Here is a 19,149-nt window from a genome sequence, read left to right as displayed (position 1 = left end):
TCTATACTCTCTGCCTACCTCTATGGTAAAGCGACGTGATAGTTAGTGTGTTAGTTTTTCTTAAACTTCATTTATGAAAGCCACTCTAATTCCTTGTTAGGTATTATCACTAGGTCATAAAAGTCAGATTTTTCCATAAGTCGATACAACAATTCTGCATTGATAAGGTAAAGGGGGATAAGTCAAAAAATATATAATAATATATTCATTGACTAATCTCCTTTTACCTTATCAATGCAGAAATATTCTTTCTCAATATAAATCCAATCTAATAAATCCCGAGTCTTTGCTATCCCATTCCGTTTCGTAAACACGTTTGAATTCTTTTCAGAGCGGAAAATAACCTTTCAGCACTTTAGGTTGTCAATGGTAATATACATATTGAACAACATAATTTATGCACTTTAGAATTATGCATTAATGTGTTTTTTAAATCACTTGTCAAACATTAAAAAAATTGTAATGCTTTTTCTCTAAAAGACAGGGATGAATAAATAACCGAAAATTCGTTTTTCAACTTCACAGTGTCAAAATATTTGCAGTGTATAAATAACTGTAGGTACTCAGGTCGAGAATTGCAAGCGCAAACCGAAACCGTCCGTTACACGTTTGTTGTTAAACTAAAAACTAAACCAAACATTTGAAACACTTTTGTTCAATGCAATAGAGATAAAGGGCTTCTCTAGTGAATTGTTACTCTGAGGTCAATATTGATTCTATAGACGGAACGTCACTACTTTAAAATTGATGTAAACCATTTGTAAAAGTTTTTTTATTAATAAAAATCACATAATGTACAGCGTGAATAAAAAAGTTTAAAAAATACTGTAAACCAAAAAATTAAGTAAGCATGTTAATATCAAGTAGTTGATCTCGATACAAATCTGTAGACACAATAGTAAATTTATAAATACTATGGCGATGTTGCATGCAGACAATAGAAAGGTTACGCCAGTAGGAAGTTATCTTATATTGTCTATAAAATAAAATTGAATATCCCATATGAAAAATTGAATATTCATTAATTTATTTTAAAACAAGTTCAATTACTCGTAACCGACAAATATACTTCAAATTTTCATTTGAATATACACATTTCTGTACGGAAAATTCAATGTTATATACAACTGAAGATAACTCTGAACTTCAAATTGTAATTGGAAAACAAATTATAAAATATGTATCCTAATTTGCAATTAGAAAACTACTAATTTCTTTGATTTTATTTTTACACATGTATACTCGTATATGCCTAAAAAGCTCTTTCAAAAGAAAGACGGGATTGAGACGGGATGAAGCGAGAACGCTGGCTGGCAATAAGGTCTCCCGGAGGCGTCTGGTGATGTCCACATACGCCACTTAGAAGCGGGTGTGGAAAAGAGGAAAGAAGAAGTTTTTTAATTCATTGAATAGTAAGTTTTTTATGTGGTTAGACTCCTTATAAAAATATTAAAAAGTCAAATAGCTGTGACAGACAAAAGGATCCCCCATCAAACCAATTTATCTGATTTGACAGGTCAGTAAAAATATAATGTAATGAAATTTCATTATTTTTGTATGTATTTATATTAATAGATTTGTATGGGGATCAAAGAAATTATTATACAATATAAATTACATATAAAGACATTATCACAGTCAAAATTCGATACAAAATTGCAACATTACATTAGAGCTTGAACGACATAATGGGGAAATATCACATACTACGAATACCGATAAAAATATATGAAATGGATTTAGAATAATTAATTGTATTTTCGAAATCAATATGGATATTGTGGAGAAATGTTTTCATAAATAACTTTGAAAAATAAAATATAAAAAAATATGTCACTAGAAAAACGCGACATGTTTGGCATTGATAGTTGTGACGTCAAGATTCGTGACAAAGTTCTAAAAAAACCTGAATGGCTTGGAACAAAGCTAAGGAATGAACATGAATCGTGACGTATTACGGGTGTAACCACTGAATAGATAATACACAGTGTAACCAATGAAGTTACTGTTTTTGCGGGAATCCAAAATTTGAAATTTAAAAATATTTTTAATGCTATTAATAATTAGACAGTAATTCATAGACCTTAATAACTTAAAAAACCTTATATTTCCCTATTATGTCATACCAGGGCCCTCATTACAATGGGAAGTTAACATTCATCTTCAATTGTATCTACAAAGTAAAATTAAGTTTTCTGTATGAAAAGCAGAAAATGCAAACAATTTTTTTTTATAAACATGTTCAATTGTAGATTACCGACGCAGATACTTTTTATGTTCATGCAAATATACTCATTATCGTACACAAATATTGGTTTTTCTTTATAGACAGTCGAAGATAACTCTGTTAACTTCCCATTGCAATCGGGGCCCATGAAGTAGTTTAGTGTATTAAGTAAAAAAAGGACATCTTTGAGATAAGTATATACAGTCAAACTTGGTTATAACGATCACGGAAATAGCGAGATCTCGTATATAATGAGGAAACATTTAGTTAGTGGTTTTATCCATACATTTATTCACTTTTATCGCGAGCTCCTTCTCGGACATGCCGGACAAAAATATTGTCAACAGTTGAGCAAAAACTCTTTAATTGTATTTAAAACATAATTTTCAAAATACGAACCTAAGTAATAAAATCCAAATGGGGGACTAACTTAGAACCGATGCCGCTAAGCCAATGCATAGATCAGTTTACGTTTATGACATTATGTAAGTGGCTATGTACCTAATTGGTGTTTTCGTAGACAACATTGACAAAGTATGGTTGAAATTGCGAGTAAAAAATCTAAGCTTTGTGAACTAAGTAAGTACGGGCTCGGCACCTTATTAAAATTTACAACTTATTTTGTAGTTTATGAATGACATCCTTGTTTCGGGGGTTTTCACAGTGTTTTCATTATTTTTTTATGTTCTATGGTCAATGCATAATGAACATTACTAGTGGGTGATGTCAGATAAGCTAAAACCTAACCCATGAATTATAAACATGGCTATTATCAAGCAGAAATGTTTTAATTTTTTTTAAAGAGGCAATTGTTTGTAAAATAGAACGTTGCAAAAAAAATGCTGGAGTATGTAAAAAGCTTTCTCTATCTTTATCCACAGTGAAAAATTATGAAAAAATACAAATGCTTATTTTACTGCAGTCGAAATTTAGAAAGTGGTGAGTTTGTAAGCATTTACTATCATTTTCAATAGTGACAATATGAAATGGCGATTGGATTTAAAAAACCTTCCTCTGATATAACGGGTAATTCTTATAACGAGCAAATTCAGTCTGTTCTGTCTTCCTCGTAATAACCAAGTTCAACTGCATATATATAATAATGTAAAGTAATATTTAAATTTATAAAATATACATTTATTATATTATATTTAAATGAATCGGGTTATGGTCCAGTGGCTAGCGTTGCGAACTCATGGATCAGAGATCCGAGGTTCCGAACCCCACTCTACCGTAACTTGATTTCTATTTTCTAATAGCGAGTTATTTACAACTCGTTGAAAATGGCAAATTTTTGACAAAATAAGCAAAATGGGTTGTTATTTAACTTTTTTCATGTGACCCTTTTTGTTAATTCTTACAAAAACGCACTAATTATTCCATTTTCATGTTTTTTTAACTTAATATTTTTAATGCTGGCCATAATGGAGTTTATAATCTACTGCAATACACATTCTATGTGAATTTTATATCACAAAAGAAGCCGCATCCTCGGGGATCACTGGATCCTGAGGATGATACAGCGCTCGCCCCCTACCTAATAGCCCGATACTTTAAGGATATGAGCTTGGAGGGGGAGATTTAGCAATATGAGAAAACTCATCCTCTACTCAGTAGCCAGACTCTTCAGAGGCCTGGGTTTGAAGGGTGAGAACTAATTTATGGGGACCTGCCACAACATCAAAACAGGTCGCAGTGACATCAGAAGCTTACATAGCACTGGCCCCTATTTTCCAGAGTAAGAATATCTAATGCAAACTAAGTTTTATCACAAATGTGAGGTCACATTTTTTTACATATATAACAAAACAATATTTATTTATAATTACATAAAATGTTTAAAAATATAGTCAGTCTATAGTATAATAAAATAACAGATAGTAAAAACAAGTAAGTACTTATACAAGATCAATTAGAAGATCGCAATGTGATGATAGCTTAGGAATTCTTAATAAATATTTTTAAAATTGAGATTCATTAAAGTAATACGTGGACAAAAATTTATGATAAGATGCCCTTATTATAAAGCATAGAATTAATGTAATAACATATTTACTGTAATTTTTCCTTTTCCCTATAAATGCACTATAAGACGCTGCTTATACCCTTCACAATTTTACCTTAACCACTATCAAATAATTAAACAGTCATTGTACAAATATCATTCTACAAATTGATTCGCTCAAAACAATTAAACAAGCAGATCCAAAAATATGATAAATTATACATTATATCAAAATCAAGATTGCAAATTTTAGACATACGTGTATTTTATAAAACATTCATTATGAAAATAAAACTTTGTTATCAGTGTTACACAATTTTATTATTTTACAAGAACACAACTATAGTTTCGGTAGAGCACTCCTTCCATCGACGGGTGATATAAAAAATTGTGTAACACTGATAACAAAGTTTTTTTTTCATGGGAGTTTTAGTCCCAACACTTATGTATGGAAGTGAAACATGGAACTGGCAGAGGAAGGATGAAAGCCGAGTGAACGCTGTTGAAATGCGATCTCTTAGACGAATGTGTGGGAAATCAATGTATGACAGGGTTACGAATGATGAAATCAGGCGAGAGTGTAAATCTGAGACAAGTATAATTGATAAGATTAAGAAAGGGTCTCTGAGATGGTTTGGTCACGTAGAACGAATGGACGGCGAGAGAATGGTAAAACAAGTATATATAGCAAAAATGAACGGCAACGTTAGACGAGGACGACCAAGGAAGACGTGGCATGATCAGATAAACCAAAATCTTAAGTCTGGTCATGTCAAAAGCAGACAGAACCGAAGGGCATGTATGACAAGATGTATGAATGTGGAAGAGGCTAGGATTGTATGCCATGATAGACGTGTGTGGCGGTCCATTCTCTCTGCCTACCCCTACGGAGAAATGGCGTGATGGTAGTAGTAGTATTTTCATAATAATTTATAATGAAGTGTTACGAAGTGAATGCCGATTCAATTAAAAAAATCTTGGTTTAAGTTTAAGTCCGCTGTAATTTAGTATAGAAATTTGTGATATTTAAATCCACAAATTCAGAATAATTTTATAAGGTCTTAAAACATCATGAAATTTGTGAATTTAAGAATCGCTCAACTATTATTTCTACAAATTAATACAAGTACAGTAGAACTCCGTTTGCCGACACATGTATGCGTTAATTGTCATCCGGATTTCCAAATATCCAGATCGTTATCGGGAAATAAAAAATAAAGGACATGTTATAATATAGGTAAACGAGTTTCGTCATCAAAGCAATGTACTTTGCTGGACATGTTTAAGTAAACTTTGAGTGGGATTCCGATTCGCTGTATTATTTCAAAAACAATAACAAAGTGATCATAGAGTAAATTTTCTGTATTCTTTCAAAACATTGCTTTAATTTAATGGCCATTTTAATTATCCAGATTTTTGTATATCCGGATAATTGGAGTTTTACGGCATAAGAAAATAGTGTAAGATTATTGTTAAATCAACATATGATATAAAGATATGGTATAAACCAGAATTGTTCAATAAGATGTAATGAATTCCCCATTTCGGCCAATCATATCCATTTTGTTTTATAACATTACCGGGCGGTGCAATGATTGACATTCACATATTTTAAAAAATTATATATAAAAATATTTACAAAATAAATGCAAGTTCATTGCATATTTTTTTTTTGACAACCTTTGGAATACCTGGTTAAATAAATGAACATTTATATAGTCGCAGACGACTGGAAGTAACGAAAATATTACAACATCAGAATGTTGTAATATTTTCGTTACTTCCAAGGCACAGAATCCAAAATCCATCTTTGGCTTGAAGACGTTGAACAAGGAACTAGATGGAGTCTCACTATATTATCAGCCGGTACAGAGGTAGACGGTTGCAAGCATTGCCCGCTCGGCACATGTTTCAGTTTATTTTGTGTCTTGTCATACTGCCATTGCTGTCTAGGGTAACCGCTACAACCCATCACTCTAACCACTCCTTTACTCTCTCCCTCGAACTCTCCTTGCTGCGGAGCATCTAAACAAATGGACTCGTCCATCATCAGGTAACCATCTTCGGTCATAACGAAAAACCCATTAAGATTATCATCCTTCGTACATTCTCCGATAGTAGCCGGTCCCAACGGTTGCCCGAGCACTCCTTTACTTACCGGTCTCATGATACATTTCTTCGTATCAATGTGTTTTATTCTCCCGAAGAATCTGTTATCAGTTGGGAAGAAATTTTGTGGCCACACGTTATCCAAATACCATTTGAAACCTTTACATTTCAGTCTTTTCTTGAGTTCTAAGCGGTCACTAATGTTCTGATTTCCCGATTGGGTAGCTACTTCGGGGTTGAATTTGAAGAAGAAATCTGCCCACGAGTCCATCCAAACCAAAGCCACTCTAGCTAAGTTCTTGGACAGTATTTCCTTCATGCCACCTGGGAAAGAATAAGGACTAGATTTCCTAAATATGTGGCCAATATGAGAGCACGGAACTATTTCTACTTTTCCGCCACATTGCCAGAGGCGAAATGACATCTCCAAATTTTCTCCTCCCCAAATCGTCATCTGTTCGTCGTACGCACCCACTTCGTAGAAGTAATCCTTCATTATCGCAAACAAGCCACCGGCCATTGCGGGAGAAGAAAATGGAGCCGTTAAATCTGATTTCCTTTTTTGCAATTCGTTATTTCCTAAAGTGTACCAACGGAAATGAAGGTTCCAATTGAAGGCGCCCCAATGCAATTCAAAACTTTTTACATATGCAAGACTTTCATCATTTATGATATCTGAAATAAAAAAATATTTACAGTATTAGTTAGAATTATTAAAAATGTTCAATAAATATTAATTTCAATACAAATGAAGAAGTTCAGTGTTTTTTTTTATTTAAATTTTATATGTTAATAGACTATCAAAATAAAAATTAAATAATATATTTATATGCATCATATCGAGCCATAATCGGCAGAACAACGTAAGCGACAAATAGTGACTTGTGCAGAAGGTTTTTTTTAATTTTTGTTCCATGTATATATTTTTTTAATAATTCGGTAAATGGGATTTATAATATAATGGTTGGTTACTGCCAATACTGAAATGACAGCTAACTTGTTTAAATAACTTCCGCTTTTAGGATAGTGGCGGTAACGCTGTTTTGCCTCTAACTCTGACAGTGGTGCGAGCTAGCGTAACCTTCTACATTGTCGTCGGTTACGTTGTTTTGCTTAGCTTAAAAATAATATGTCAGCATATTTATAGAGAGGAATGATGCTGAGTAATACATAAAAAACTATAATTGGCCTATAATTTTGGTTTATTTGTAAATATTGCAATTTTTTTTGTTATAATGGCTGTTGTTTTCTTAATAATAATAAATACAATAAATAAAAATAAATATCCTTTAATGTGGCAGGTGAATTTTATAGAGCTATGATGTTTTTAACACTTGTGCAAGGGGCAATAAGGAACACTTTTCCTTTAAAAAAATGGAATTCGCCAAAAATGCCGCTTACGTTGTTCTGCTGATTATGGCTCGATATGATCATCGCTACGATTTTAAAAAGTTTTGTATTTTCTCAACGCGCGTGACGTCACTAGTCTCTTCAGTGAGTTGTTTCGATTGGTGCGTTGGATTCAAGGAAACCAGAAATCTATCACAACACTCTATCATTAGTTAATTTAGAGGAGATTGTGACGTCATTTAAAGTGGTACATTTTAAGTAATTTTTTCATACATTTTAGAAAAAAAAAATATATCCAATTTTCCATATCACTGAACATCTTTATTCCGAAGAAAATACTTAAAAATGATAATAAAATAAATATATATTCTATTCCACCTAGTAGTGTAGTGGTTGGCGCATTCGCCTTGATATGCTTGGGGTTCTATTCTTGGAATTTAGATATTGAAATATAAACTTGTAACACACCTATAACAGGACATACAGCACTATGGGGGCTGTCCGCTAGTCTCTGGAGAAGGGGCTCCAGGAAGCCGGGGGCTGCCTCGCAGTGTGCATCCAGGAACAGGAGGGCGGGAGCCACAGCTGCCCGAGCCCCGGCCAATCGAGCTCCCACCAGACCGATGCGTTGACCCATCCGAATAACTCGACAAGGGACGGGGAGCGCTTTTACTGCTTCATCTAACGGAGCTTTGAGGTAAACTGTAAGAATATAAACAGGTACTTACTCAACTTATTTACAATATTTGCACTTTTGTTAATCAAGCTTCCGTATGTAAATGTCATCAACTATAAAATTATTTTGTAAATAGATTTCCAGCCGTAAACCACAGGTCTAGAATTCCAACCGTCTATGTGTTCAGTAGCTGCAGGACATGTAGTAAGTAATCTAGCTCTTATTTGTAAAAGATTTAGAAAAATAAAAACACTAAAAAGTCAAACATAGAATGCCACATCACTTTGTCTTTGCATACAGACTTCGTTTCCTCTACATTCAAACATCTTCTCATGCACGCAAGCCGATTATTCCTACACTTGACATGTTCATCTTCAAATATTTTATGGACTTGATCGTGCCATGTCTTTCTCGGTCTTCCTCGTTTTCTATCAACGTTCGCATCGTAGATCCTTTTAGCAGTTCTTTCGCTATCCATTTGCTCTACATTAAAAAGTCAACTTTTTTATAATGTAAATGGGGGCTAGATTTCATACCATTCATGCACTCTGTAGCTGTAAAATGTGTTGTAATCTAGCTCCTAACTGTCATTAAAATCTATTGTAATTAAAAACAAGAAATATTTCGAGTTTGTCTAAATGTTTGTAGACAAAAGACTGGATTTCATCCCCTAGAGTCATTAAACGACTAATGCCTAGACTTCCATATTACCTTCTCTAAAATGTTCTCTATTCCTGTTGTGATTTGTTAATGAAAATTAGGAACTAAAATCCCAACTGTCTATGCGCTGTGTAGCTGCGTGTAGACGTGCTGGGATACTTACTGAACAACATTCTTGAGGCGACTTTCACAAATATGACGCTATAGAAACTATCCATAATAATAATAAATTACATTATCTATAGGCATTTATGTACCTCTGTCACTAGCATCATCCACCAGGATAATCTCTTCAAGCAGTGATGAAGGAGACCTGATGGCCACACTCCAGGCCGTGCGTAGCAGAGTCGACCAGGCCTCATTGTGGAATACAACTATCACACTCACTCTAGGTAAGCTTCCATCCGTAGGATACTGCTTCATTTTACAGCTGAACAGAAGAAAACATAATATTATTCAAGTACGAAAATAAAAAATTCACAAAAATCTTATGAATAAAATTAATCAATTAAATTTTATTTAGTGTAAGAAAATTTTTAAACAGGTGAAAGAAAACTAAGAGTAGAAAATAAAAAAGTCAAGGTATTTTAAATTTTACATGCGCCCATAGAATTAAGAATAGTCCAGAAGGAGCGTAGAATCATATTTGAATACATCGGACTGTGTCCAATAATTCCCCACTATGCCCTACTTTCGCCGCACGCATTCATGAGGTCACAGCGTAATGTTGCTTGGTGGGAATAATCATAACACAAATGTAAGATAAAAAAAAAAGCAATCTGTTAATTTCTCTAAAATATTATTGTCACAACAATATTTCCGCGTGTTATTTACTTACGTAAAGGGTAAATTAATAAGAGTAATTGAATTAATGAACTTTGAATTTAAAATAAAAAACAAATTTTATTTTACATAAAACGGATATTTTTATATCATGTTAAATAATATTTTATGTTTTGAAGATAATGTCAGCAAATGTCCACCACGGAGTTGTTTAATCCGAGATCCAATTTTCATTAATTCTCTCATTATGCATGCACATTATGTTCATGATGATAACACAAAAGTGTTATCATCATCATGATCATCATCATTTCCTTTCCGCACCTAATGGTGCATAGGACACTGCATTGATACACCAAGTGCAGCGCATCTTGATCATTTTTGTCACATGAAGGTAAGATAATCAGTCTTACGCTTCAGGTACCAGTCCAGGGACTATGAAATATTATAGTGTGAAAACACCCTTTCAAATAAATATTTCATATCAACCGTGTCGGGAATCGAGCCCGAGACCTCTTGCATGGCACTCATTATGCCACAAGGCCGACAAAAAGTTTTATAATAGAACTAAAATCTTAATAATTCAAAAATAAATCAAATCGTCAAAGGTCACATCCATTGTTTGTGCACAGAAAATAAGATTTAAGGTCAAAATACATTATTTAATAATTAGTTTACCTGGAACGTCTCACATCTGGCAATGTACGATTGAGGGCGATTCTGTCACTTGCTAGAAGGTTGAATCTGTGTATTTGGAAGAGCTGGCGCATTCGAGGCAAGTCCTTAGGGGCCATCTCTACGGGTCGACCTTCATCCCCCACTCCAGGTTGGGGGTTGAAATTATTTTCATTCATCAGCTCTGAAATAATATATTGATTAAATAATTTTAAAAATGTACATTTACAGGGCAACTTTTATTCCAGGATTTCCAACAAACAGTACAATAATTTGGCAGTTTTAATAGAAAAGTTTCTTAAAATTTGTGGACTGTCAATAGAAAGACAATTGTTATGTAAACGCCAATAGAAATATTATCAAACGACAATTATTACCTTAATTAATTGAGAAATCTATAATACTTAATATTATTTTCCAGTTTAATAGAGCAAAAGATACACCAATGAATGCAATTTAATGCACCAAAAATGTACAATAATCTCCTGCTGCGTATTATAATATGAAGTATCTATAGGTACTTATTCTTTCAACAAAAATATTACTCAATGGTGTATGACTCAAGATAGAAAATAGTTAGGAGACAAACTACTGTAATATGATGAGATGAGATGGACCTTTTACGTAATAACTATTTATATTTCGTATGCATATATGGTTAGTATTTTACGTTTAAGTCTGTACTTTTACAACAACACTAGCTTTTACCCTGGGCTTCGCTTGTGTGGTATTAGGGTGAAAATAGTTAATGAATTAGTTTTGTTGTTTAACAAACCCGATGGAATGATACATTTATTCAGGATATAAAGTAGCCTGTATCGATTGCCTATCGCTATGAAAGAATACAACGATCCGTAAGTCTATGGCGACCTAGCATCGTTATTCTGTTCGCAAACCCAAAATCCTACTACAAAACCTTAAAGAAAATCAAACTAACCATATATAAAGCAAGTCAATTATAGAAATTTAAAGAATTAATTTCAAATTTTTAATCATAAGAAAGCTAGTGTTAAAATAAAACTACTCTGGTTAAATCATTTTACCTATTGTAACATTATCTGGATCTGGTCCAATATAATGGCCAACTACCACTCTCATTCCATGAGAATCTCTCCATTCTTGTTGTCCTTTTGATAACCTGTAATTTGAATAATTTTAGAATAACGAAGCAACAAAAATAAAGGCAATTATCAAGGAATAAATCTTTCATTTTAAAGGAAGCTTTTTAATTAATTTTTTTAAACATTCTATTGGCACAGTTGCAATTTGTTTAAAAGTAGCTGTTAGGTTGTGCCATAGCGAAGATTAGAATTATCAATCGTGGATCCAGACTTCGATACCAGCAACAATGTAAATTGCAGTAAATAAACTCTATTTTGAATACACCCAAAAACCAAAAAATATATACATATTTGTATTTGTTTCATAGCTTCCAGGTTTACAATTATCATTAATAAATTACTTTTCTCTGTACTAATAAACTAAATATACATAACCTTTTTCATACTCATTGTTTACACTGTTTTCAGGGACATACTGCAAAATTTCAGAGAAACATTTTTTATGATGCACTTTTAAAAATCTCCTAATGATTTTTTTCAACGAAGCGATACGCACAGGACGTAGACTAGGGAAGCGGCTGGGTAGGGGAGAGGTAGAGGTTTGTGGAAGGGATGCTTGTCTGAGACATTAGGAATTTACTTCATTTTCAAATAATAATAATTAATTATTTTCATAGTAAAAAATGAGTTTTTGAAAAAAATTACTAGAATTTTTTAAAAAGTTTGCCATGAGGAATGTTTCTCTAAAGTTTCGCAGTCTGGCCACGAAACGCCGTGTATATTAAACATATATTAAGGTGTTAGTTTATAAGTATGTTTGTTTGTATTGTGACAGACAATGTGATAGATATTACACAACGAAAGTGGATCACTCGTAAAAAATCCCAAATTAAAAATGATCAAAACTAAAAAAAACATATTTAATTTGATTTATTAAAATTAAAACGTTGTTCCAGAAGAAAAATTCAATCAATCAAATAAATACATTGTTTTTAGCAATCATGAATTTGTTATGTATTAATAAAAATTATATATAAGTAACATCAACATCGTGAAAGATGTGTGAGAAATTTCAATTCTAAATATTTATTATAAACAAACTATCACAAACGTGGGGGTAGGCGAGAGGACAGAATGCCACATCACTTTGTCTTTGCATACAGACCTCGCTTCCTTAACATTCATACAATACCTTATCATGCACGCACGCCGATCATTCCAACTATTTCACGTCCATCTTCAAATATATGCAGGGTTTGGTAATGCCATGTTTTTCTCGGTCTTCCTCATTTTCTGCTTTCATCAACATTCACCTGGTAAATACTTTTAGCAGTTCTTTCACTGTCCATTCGCTCCGCACGTCCAAACTGACGCAGCACTCCATTGTCGATAAGGCATATCTTATATATTAATCTGCTATTTGTATAAATTATTTAATGAAAAAGTAGACTCTTTAAACCTACTCTCAAAAATTAATTTTCCCCTTTCGCATGACAAGAAATAAATATTTATTCCATCTGCCAGTCTGCAGCACTAACTATACACAACACTCTTTCCTCTATCGTTCTTGCTCTGACTATAAGGCAAAAAGCCTTATAGTCAGAGCAAGAACGAAATATTTTTTTTTTCATCTACTGATGTATTTAACACGCCTCTTAATTCATTTAAAAATAAATTAAGACTCATTTTACCTGGCTGCGATATACTCCCACTTCCTTTTTAAAGATGCACACGCTTACACATACCTGAACTCTCACACAAATACACACAAACACACCTGTACACTTACTCTCATACAAATACACCCTTTTAAATATATAAACACGCACACATTTAAAAATGTACCATAATTGAATATGTATGATTTTTATTTAGAAACTTCGCTGGTCGTCTTTTAACCTTATCTTTATTATGTAATTTAACCATTGTTGACTGGATGTTTCTGTAAAATAAATAGATAAATAAGACTTATCTCAGCCTTAAATAATACACGGATCTCGACATTTACACACTAATCATATGTAATTTCACCATACATTCACCCGAGGAATTGTATTTCGACAGCTTTTAGCCTACTTTATTAAACCTATATAAAAAAAAATATTGGTTTAAAATATTGGGCAGCTTTGGCAACAATATGTTTAATACAATATTTGGCAAAGTTTGCACTTACTTCAGATTGACTCCCCATGCATCCTCAGCAGGCAATGTTTCCTGACCAGAATATATGGAAGACGCCCAGAGAACGAAAACAAGAATGAGCACACAACCAAATACAGCCCTCTTATTTCTCCACCTTCCGCAACCATTGAAACACCCTTGCAATTTCCACATTGCTAAAAATAAACCATATTTTTGTTGAAATTTATTGCAACAGAGACGGAAAACATTTTTAAGAAGATAATATGGATTTGTCAATTTGGTGAATGCAGGTGCTTCTGCTCCATATGTCAATACTATAAGTACCATATTGGTCATACATTCTGCTTTTCAGACTTTGGAGAATGTTGTTGTCGAAGAACTTCTTCAGATTCACTCAAGACTGATTCTCCTCTGGTCTGGTTATCTCTGGAGAGTAAAATGTTGTGGCTGAGATACTTATGTAGATGTTCAATAAGTTAATAACAATGGATATTTTTAAGTTTGCGTTACATACCCAAATCAATATTTAAGTAACATGAATCTGGATAATAATTTTTACCATTAGGAAATGAATCCTACGCACAACCCGGAGAAATCAAACCTCAACTCTGAATTTTTAGAAATGTGTCACATTCTAGATTTTAGATTCACATTCTAGATAAGATGACAAAACTGGAAAGTTTGCAATATAGTTTAAACCCCAATAAAGCTTATTAAAGTATATGAGACGAATTGGAAAAATAAAATATAACTTCTTCTTTATCTTTTAAGAGCTGAGGACCAGATCTTAATCTGTGTTACAGAGTTGTTCTCCTGAGATGATGACGTCGAACTGTGTCCCTCTATCTCTTGGGTGGTCATCACAACGAACGTGGTCCAGATGGGATTTGATTGGCTGCAGTGTACACAAGTCTGTCACTGCTCATCCTGCCCACATGGTCCCTCCACTATCTTCGTCTGGATCTGCTCCATCGCACGATATCCTCTATTTCACACGCTTCTCTAATTATAATATTACGTAGTCGGTCTCGAAGCTTTTTTCCAGTAATGGGCATAAGACCTTCATTTCAGCAGTTCTGAGTAGCCCTTTAGTACGAACAGTGTCAGCCCGCGCGGGCTGCGCGTTGGAAGCGCTCCACAGCATACGTTATGACGGGTCTCACACATGTCTAGTATATTTTGACCTTGCTATCGATACTCATATCCTTATTCATGCATATTATATTCCTCAGACACTACAACTTCTTGCAATATTTAAATATGTAAAATTTCTAAATGCAAGTTTTATGTTAGCATGTATATTATTTTAAGTATTTTGTTTTCAATTTCTTAAACTCCACTTATATTGAACTGTAACTTACCTAAGTCAAAGATAATAGGCTGCTTATTGCAACACAATATGTAAATAAACTGTAAAATTCAATCAACTCATTTCCTAGGTGACAGCACCAACTTTTTTGTGTTTTATTACATCAATAACATTGAAATCATTCACATTTTTTCATATTGTATTGACCATACACCATATACCACAATTACTGACTTATACCCTCGAGAAATTTCGGTAAGTAAAAAAAAAACCTTGCATTACGCCAAATCTAACAAGAAATTTAGATTGAATTCAAATTTCTTTTATTTAAAGAAGTTAGTAACCGAATTAAAATTACATCGCGATAGTATTTTTTGTGATTTCAAATAACTCTTGTGATTTTGGTAAACAATCGATAAATCGATATCACATTTATGCCAAATCAAATGTCAAACTTGTAAAACACAGGTGGTAGAGGTACGTATGATCTTAAGTACTTTTTATGTATTTATTTAATTAAGACCTCATATTATGCACAAAACGAAATATTTTATTTAGAGTTGTTAATACCACCGACTGAATGTATATACGGTTAATACACCGTAAAGAAAATAATATTCCCAATAAAAATATTTTAGTTTTTGACTGGTTTTGACATTTTGATATTATTTGTTTGCCAGGTGTAAATAAACCTGATTGTACTCGTCATTTTTAGGTAATCGGTAGTCTGTCATGTGTAAAAAAAAATATATATATATTATTCTGTATTGTAATTATTCTTTGTCTAAAATTTTATGAATTCTGTACCTACTAATATTTTAAAACAATACCTTTTTTCTTATATTTTTTTTCGTTTTAGTTTTGTAAACGTATTTTTTACGGTACCTATCAGTTAGGTACATTCTTTTAGTCATCTTTTATATTTTACGGGCTAAACCTGTCAAAGCTTTATTATGTACATACTCGTATATACGAGTACGAGTACATTTAATATATTTGGATTAAATGAACACAATCAATAGTTTTATATCAATTATTGTATTTTGTCCAAACTAGATATGTATGTATACATTATTATATTTGTGGTTCGGTTTACATAAATTGAGAGGACAGAGAATTTTAATAAATAGGTATAAACTAACTAACTAACTAACTAACTAACCATCACGCCATTTCCCCAGAGGGGTAGGCAGAGAGGATAGAACGCCACACCACTCTGTCCTGGCACACTTCCTTTGCTTCCTTCACATTCATACATCTTCTCATGCACGCACGTCGATTATTCCGACTTTTCACATGACCACTTTCAAGAATTTGTTGTACTTGATCATGCCATGTCTTTCTCGGCCTTCCTCGACTTCTACAACCAGACATAATAAATAGGTAAACATTGTTTTTCTGGGGTGGTATTCTGAATCTTCTCTACCCCCTAGAGAGTGGTTAATTTGGGGATTTAGATTTTTTAATGCAACGACGCTTTGATTCATATTATGGCCACACTGATGATTAAACGTCAAATGGTATTTAAATTTAAACTCTTTTATTAATGAAAAGGAAAAAACGAAGACGGTTTGGTCAATTCAACCTAATTCAGTGTGCTTAAGGTCGTAATAATGTTCTAAATAAAAATATTCATATATGGTTTCACGTGTCTGTATTTATCTGACGTTTAATTATCAGTGCGGCCATATATGAAACAAAGTTTATCCAAAGGTGCATCCAAAAAATAAAAACCCCAAAATTTATCACTTTCTAAGGGATAAAAAAGATTCAGAATACCACACCTGTCACTGTCTTGCAAATTCCTTCTCGGTAATGTGCGAAAGAGACAACTGCATGTCGGACATAGAAGATATATTTGTATGCCGTGCGCCCAAAGACTGGATAAAACCAGGATTTTTTTATGCGTTTTTGGATGGTTCTGGTTCCCGTATTAACAGTTTTTGAATAAATAAATAAAACAACGCAATAGGGACACGCCAATGGTAAATACCAAATTGTGTTAAAAAGAATACTGTTCTAGTGCCTATGGCACCAACCAGGGAGAACATACGGGAATACGTTTGTATGAAGAAAAGTTAGACCGCGTTCCCTCTTAAAATAAAACATTATTAAGTATACTTACAAAACTTTACTTTATATATGATAAACGGATAAATGTAAAATAGATTGGTGTAACTTTTCACTGGTAAGTAGATACCTGGGTCCTTGTTTATAATTGAATTCTAAATCTTTAAATAATTACTTTTCAAATATAGAATTGTTTTTACGAACCTCAAACTGTGTTCTTCTGGTGCACACAACAGGGGTGCACTTTATGTAGGAATACGATTTTCAAAAATGCATTAAATGTTTTTTTTAGTATCACCAAAAATCCAGTAAAAATAAATAAATGAGTAGAAGTTATAGAGAAATTTTAGGAAAGAAACTGATTGGGAGCCATAAAAAACTAATGTCGCTGGAAAACATTCAAAAACAAATTATTTTTAAATACAACAAAATAACATCCCTCCAATTTTTTAGTACATGCATTATCGTCAAATGCAACCCTGGTGAACGTACATTGAGTACAACTCGACAGCAAACAATTATATACCTACTTTGTCTTATCTTGCAATAATGCTGGGCAGAAATAGAATGCATTCTGTATCAATAAACAGTGAAAAATATGAAGAACTCCAAGAAATTAACTTTACCTTACCTTTTTCTTTCATTTTAAATTTTATCGGCCGTATCAAATTTTATTGATTTTGTAAAGATTGGTTGATTATTTAGTATGTAGGTGGTACATAACTTATTTTAAAATATACATTATTTATACGATTCATACCTTCAGGCTATGAGGATCCAGAGTGCATTATTTTGCATCATTTTGATAAAAAAAAAAATTAAGGAATATTAGCGTTCTTATAATTTACCAAAATATTTCTATGTTGGTGACCATTTCCAATGAGTTGTATTAATAATAAAAACTCTTTATTAGAAAATGCAAATCAAGTTGGGGTAGAGTGGGGTTCGAAACTCGGTCCTCTGATTCGTGAGTCCGCAACACTAGCCACGTGACCACGACCATATCCAAAATTTATTTTTAAATCATTTTTGTCTTGTTCAAAGTTTACTGATTCTATGGCCGTTTTCACATAATAAATACTGTAAAATGCAATTAGCTAAGCAAAAGCTATTTTATTTTATTTGCACTCTTATTGTGTGTCTGAAATACCTGGCACCAGTTACGTACTTATGTGCATATACTATATTATTATGACATATTTTCATAATTGATAACAATTATAATATATGTAAGAATTTGCTGCATGTGCCTTGGACAGCCAGAAGGACAAATGCATCGATACTGGAAGAGCTCCATATTACAACTCGTCTATCAGTGGTGTGTTTGAGAAGGATACTGTCTTTCTTTGGACATATTGCTAGACGTGAGTCAGACAATCTAGAAAAGGCAATAATTTCTGGCCGAGTTGAAGGTAGGAGAAGCCGGGGTAGAATCCCATATAATTTCGGGCTTACATTTGATGAGTTGGAGACAAACTGGAGTGGAACAGACTAATCAGAAGTGTTCATGGTAATCACGATCCTCAGCATTGAGGGACCGACTTGGAAGAAGAAGAAGAATTTGGAAAAGCGACTACTTACCTACTCTCTAAAAATAAAAGACTTACTAACAAGTTTGGACATTTTTTTATTTTTCATTAATCAATCACTCTCCACCCCAACATATAGTAAAATTCATACAAAATTTATATTTTATGTAAATGCTCGTATAAAAGGTATAATATAATTATTATGCATAGTAATCAGTATAATATTCATATAATTTACTTAACAACCATTTTAGGCACAAGGAATAACATTTTAAATATTCTGCTGAGTTAAATTAATTGATACAGAACTTATTGATAACATTTGAACAACATATATTACTATTAAAAGGAATCAACTTGCACTCAAATTAAATGTAACATTCACAAAACAAGTGCATTAAATATCAATTAGAAATAATTTTGATGTAAACAATTATACGTGTCCTCATACTCGCAAAACATACTGCTGTCTGCTTTTCCACCTTAATTCTTTTTTGTATTACCTTAGTCTCTACAAATCTCTGCATTACTATCACTGAGCACAATACATAAT

At 32.8% G+C, this 19,149-nt stretch overlaps 1 protein-coding gene across 1 annotated transcript; it reads right to left on the bottom strand.

Annotated features, from left to right (window-relative positions):
- Positions 1-5,862: 5,862 nt before the first annotated feature.
- On the bottom strand, positions 5,863-15,697 carry LOC148284538 (polypeptide N-acetylgalactosaminyltransferase 1-like). The gene is made up of 7 exons (XM_088238674.1): positions 15,050-15,697; positions 13,720-13,882; positions 11,529-11,623; positions 10,489-10,669; positions 9,285-9,457; positions 8,160-8,393; positions 5,863-7,016 (listed from the first exon to the last, which is right to left on the bottom strand). Exons 2-7 carry the CDS (start codon positions 13,878-13,880, stop codon positions 6,010-6,012), a joined length of 1,851 nt encoding a protein of 616 aa, XP_088094800.1. The 5' UTR covers positions 13,881-13,882; positions 15,050-15,697; the 3' UTR covers positions 5,863-6,009.
- Between the last annotated feature and the right edge of the window lie 3,452 nt (positions 15,698-19,149).

The sequence above is a fragment of the Micrasema longulum genome, unplaced genomic scaffold (genome assembly GCF_059751315.1).
Source record: "Micrasema longulum isolate JH-2025_06_02 unplaced genomic scaffold, ASM5975131v1 h1tg000112l, whole genome shotgun sequence".
Taxonomy (NCBI): Eukaryota; Metazoa; Arthropoda; class Insecta; order Trichoptera; family Brachycentridae; genus Micrasema; species Micrasema longulum.
Note: the sequence above shows the minus strand (reverse complement) of the source record. Positions and strands in the feature narration are given on the sequence as shown.

What these genes read in the sequence shown, in the direction of transcription:
- LOC148284538 (XM_088238674.1), bottom strand. Translation starts at nt 13,880, where the DNA reads ATGTGGAAATTGCAAGGGTGTTTCAATGGTTGCGGAAGGTGGAGAAAT. An exon ending in CCAGATGTGAGACGTTCCAG is followed by an intron (nt 9,458 to 10,488) that starts GTAAACTAATTA and finishes TCTTCTGTTCAG; the next exon opens with CTGTAAAATGAAGCAGTATC. An exon ending in TGCTGTATGTCCTGTTATAG is followed by an intron (nt 7,017 to 8,159) that starts GTGTGTTACAAG and finishes TTTTTATTTCAG; the next exon opens with ATATCATAAATGATGAAAGT.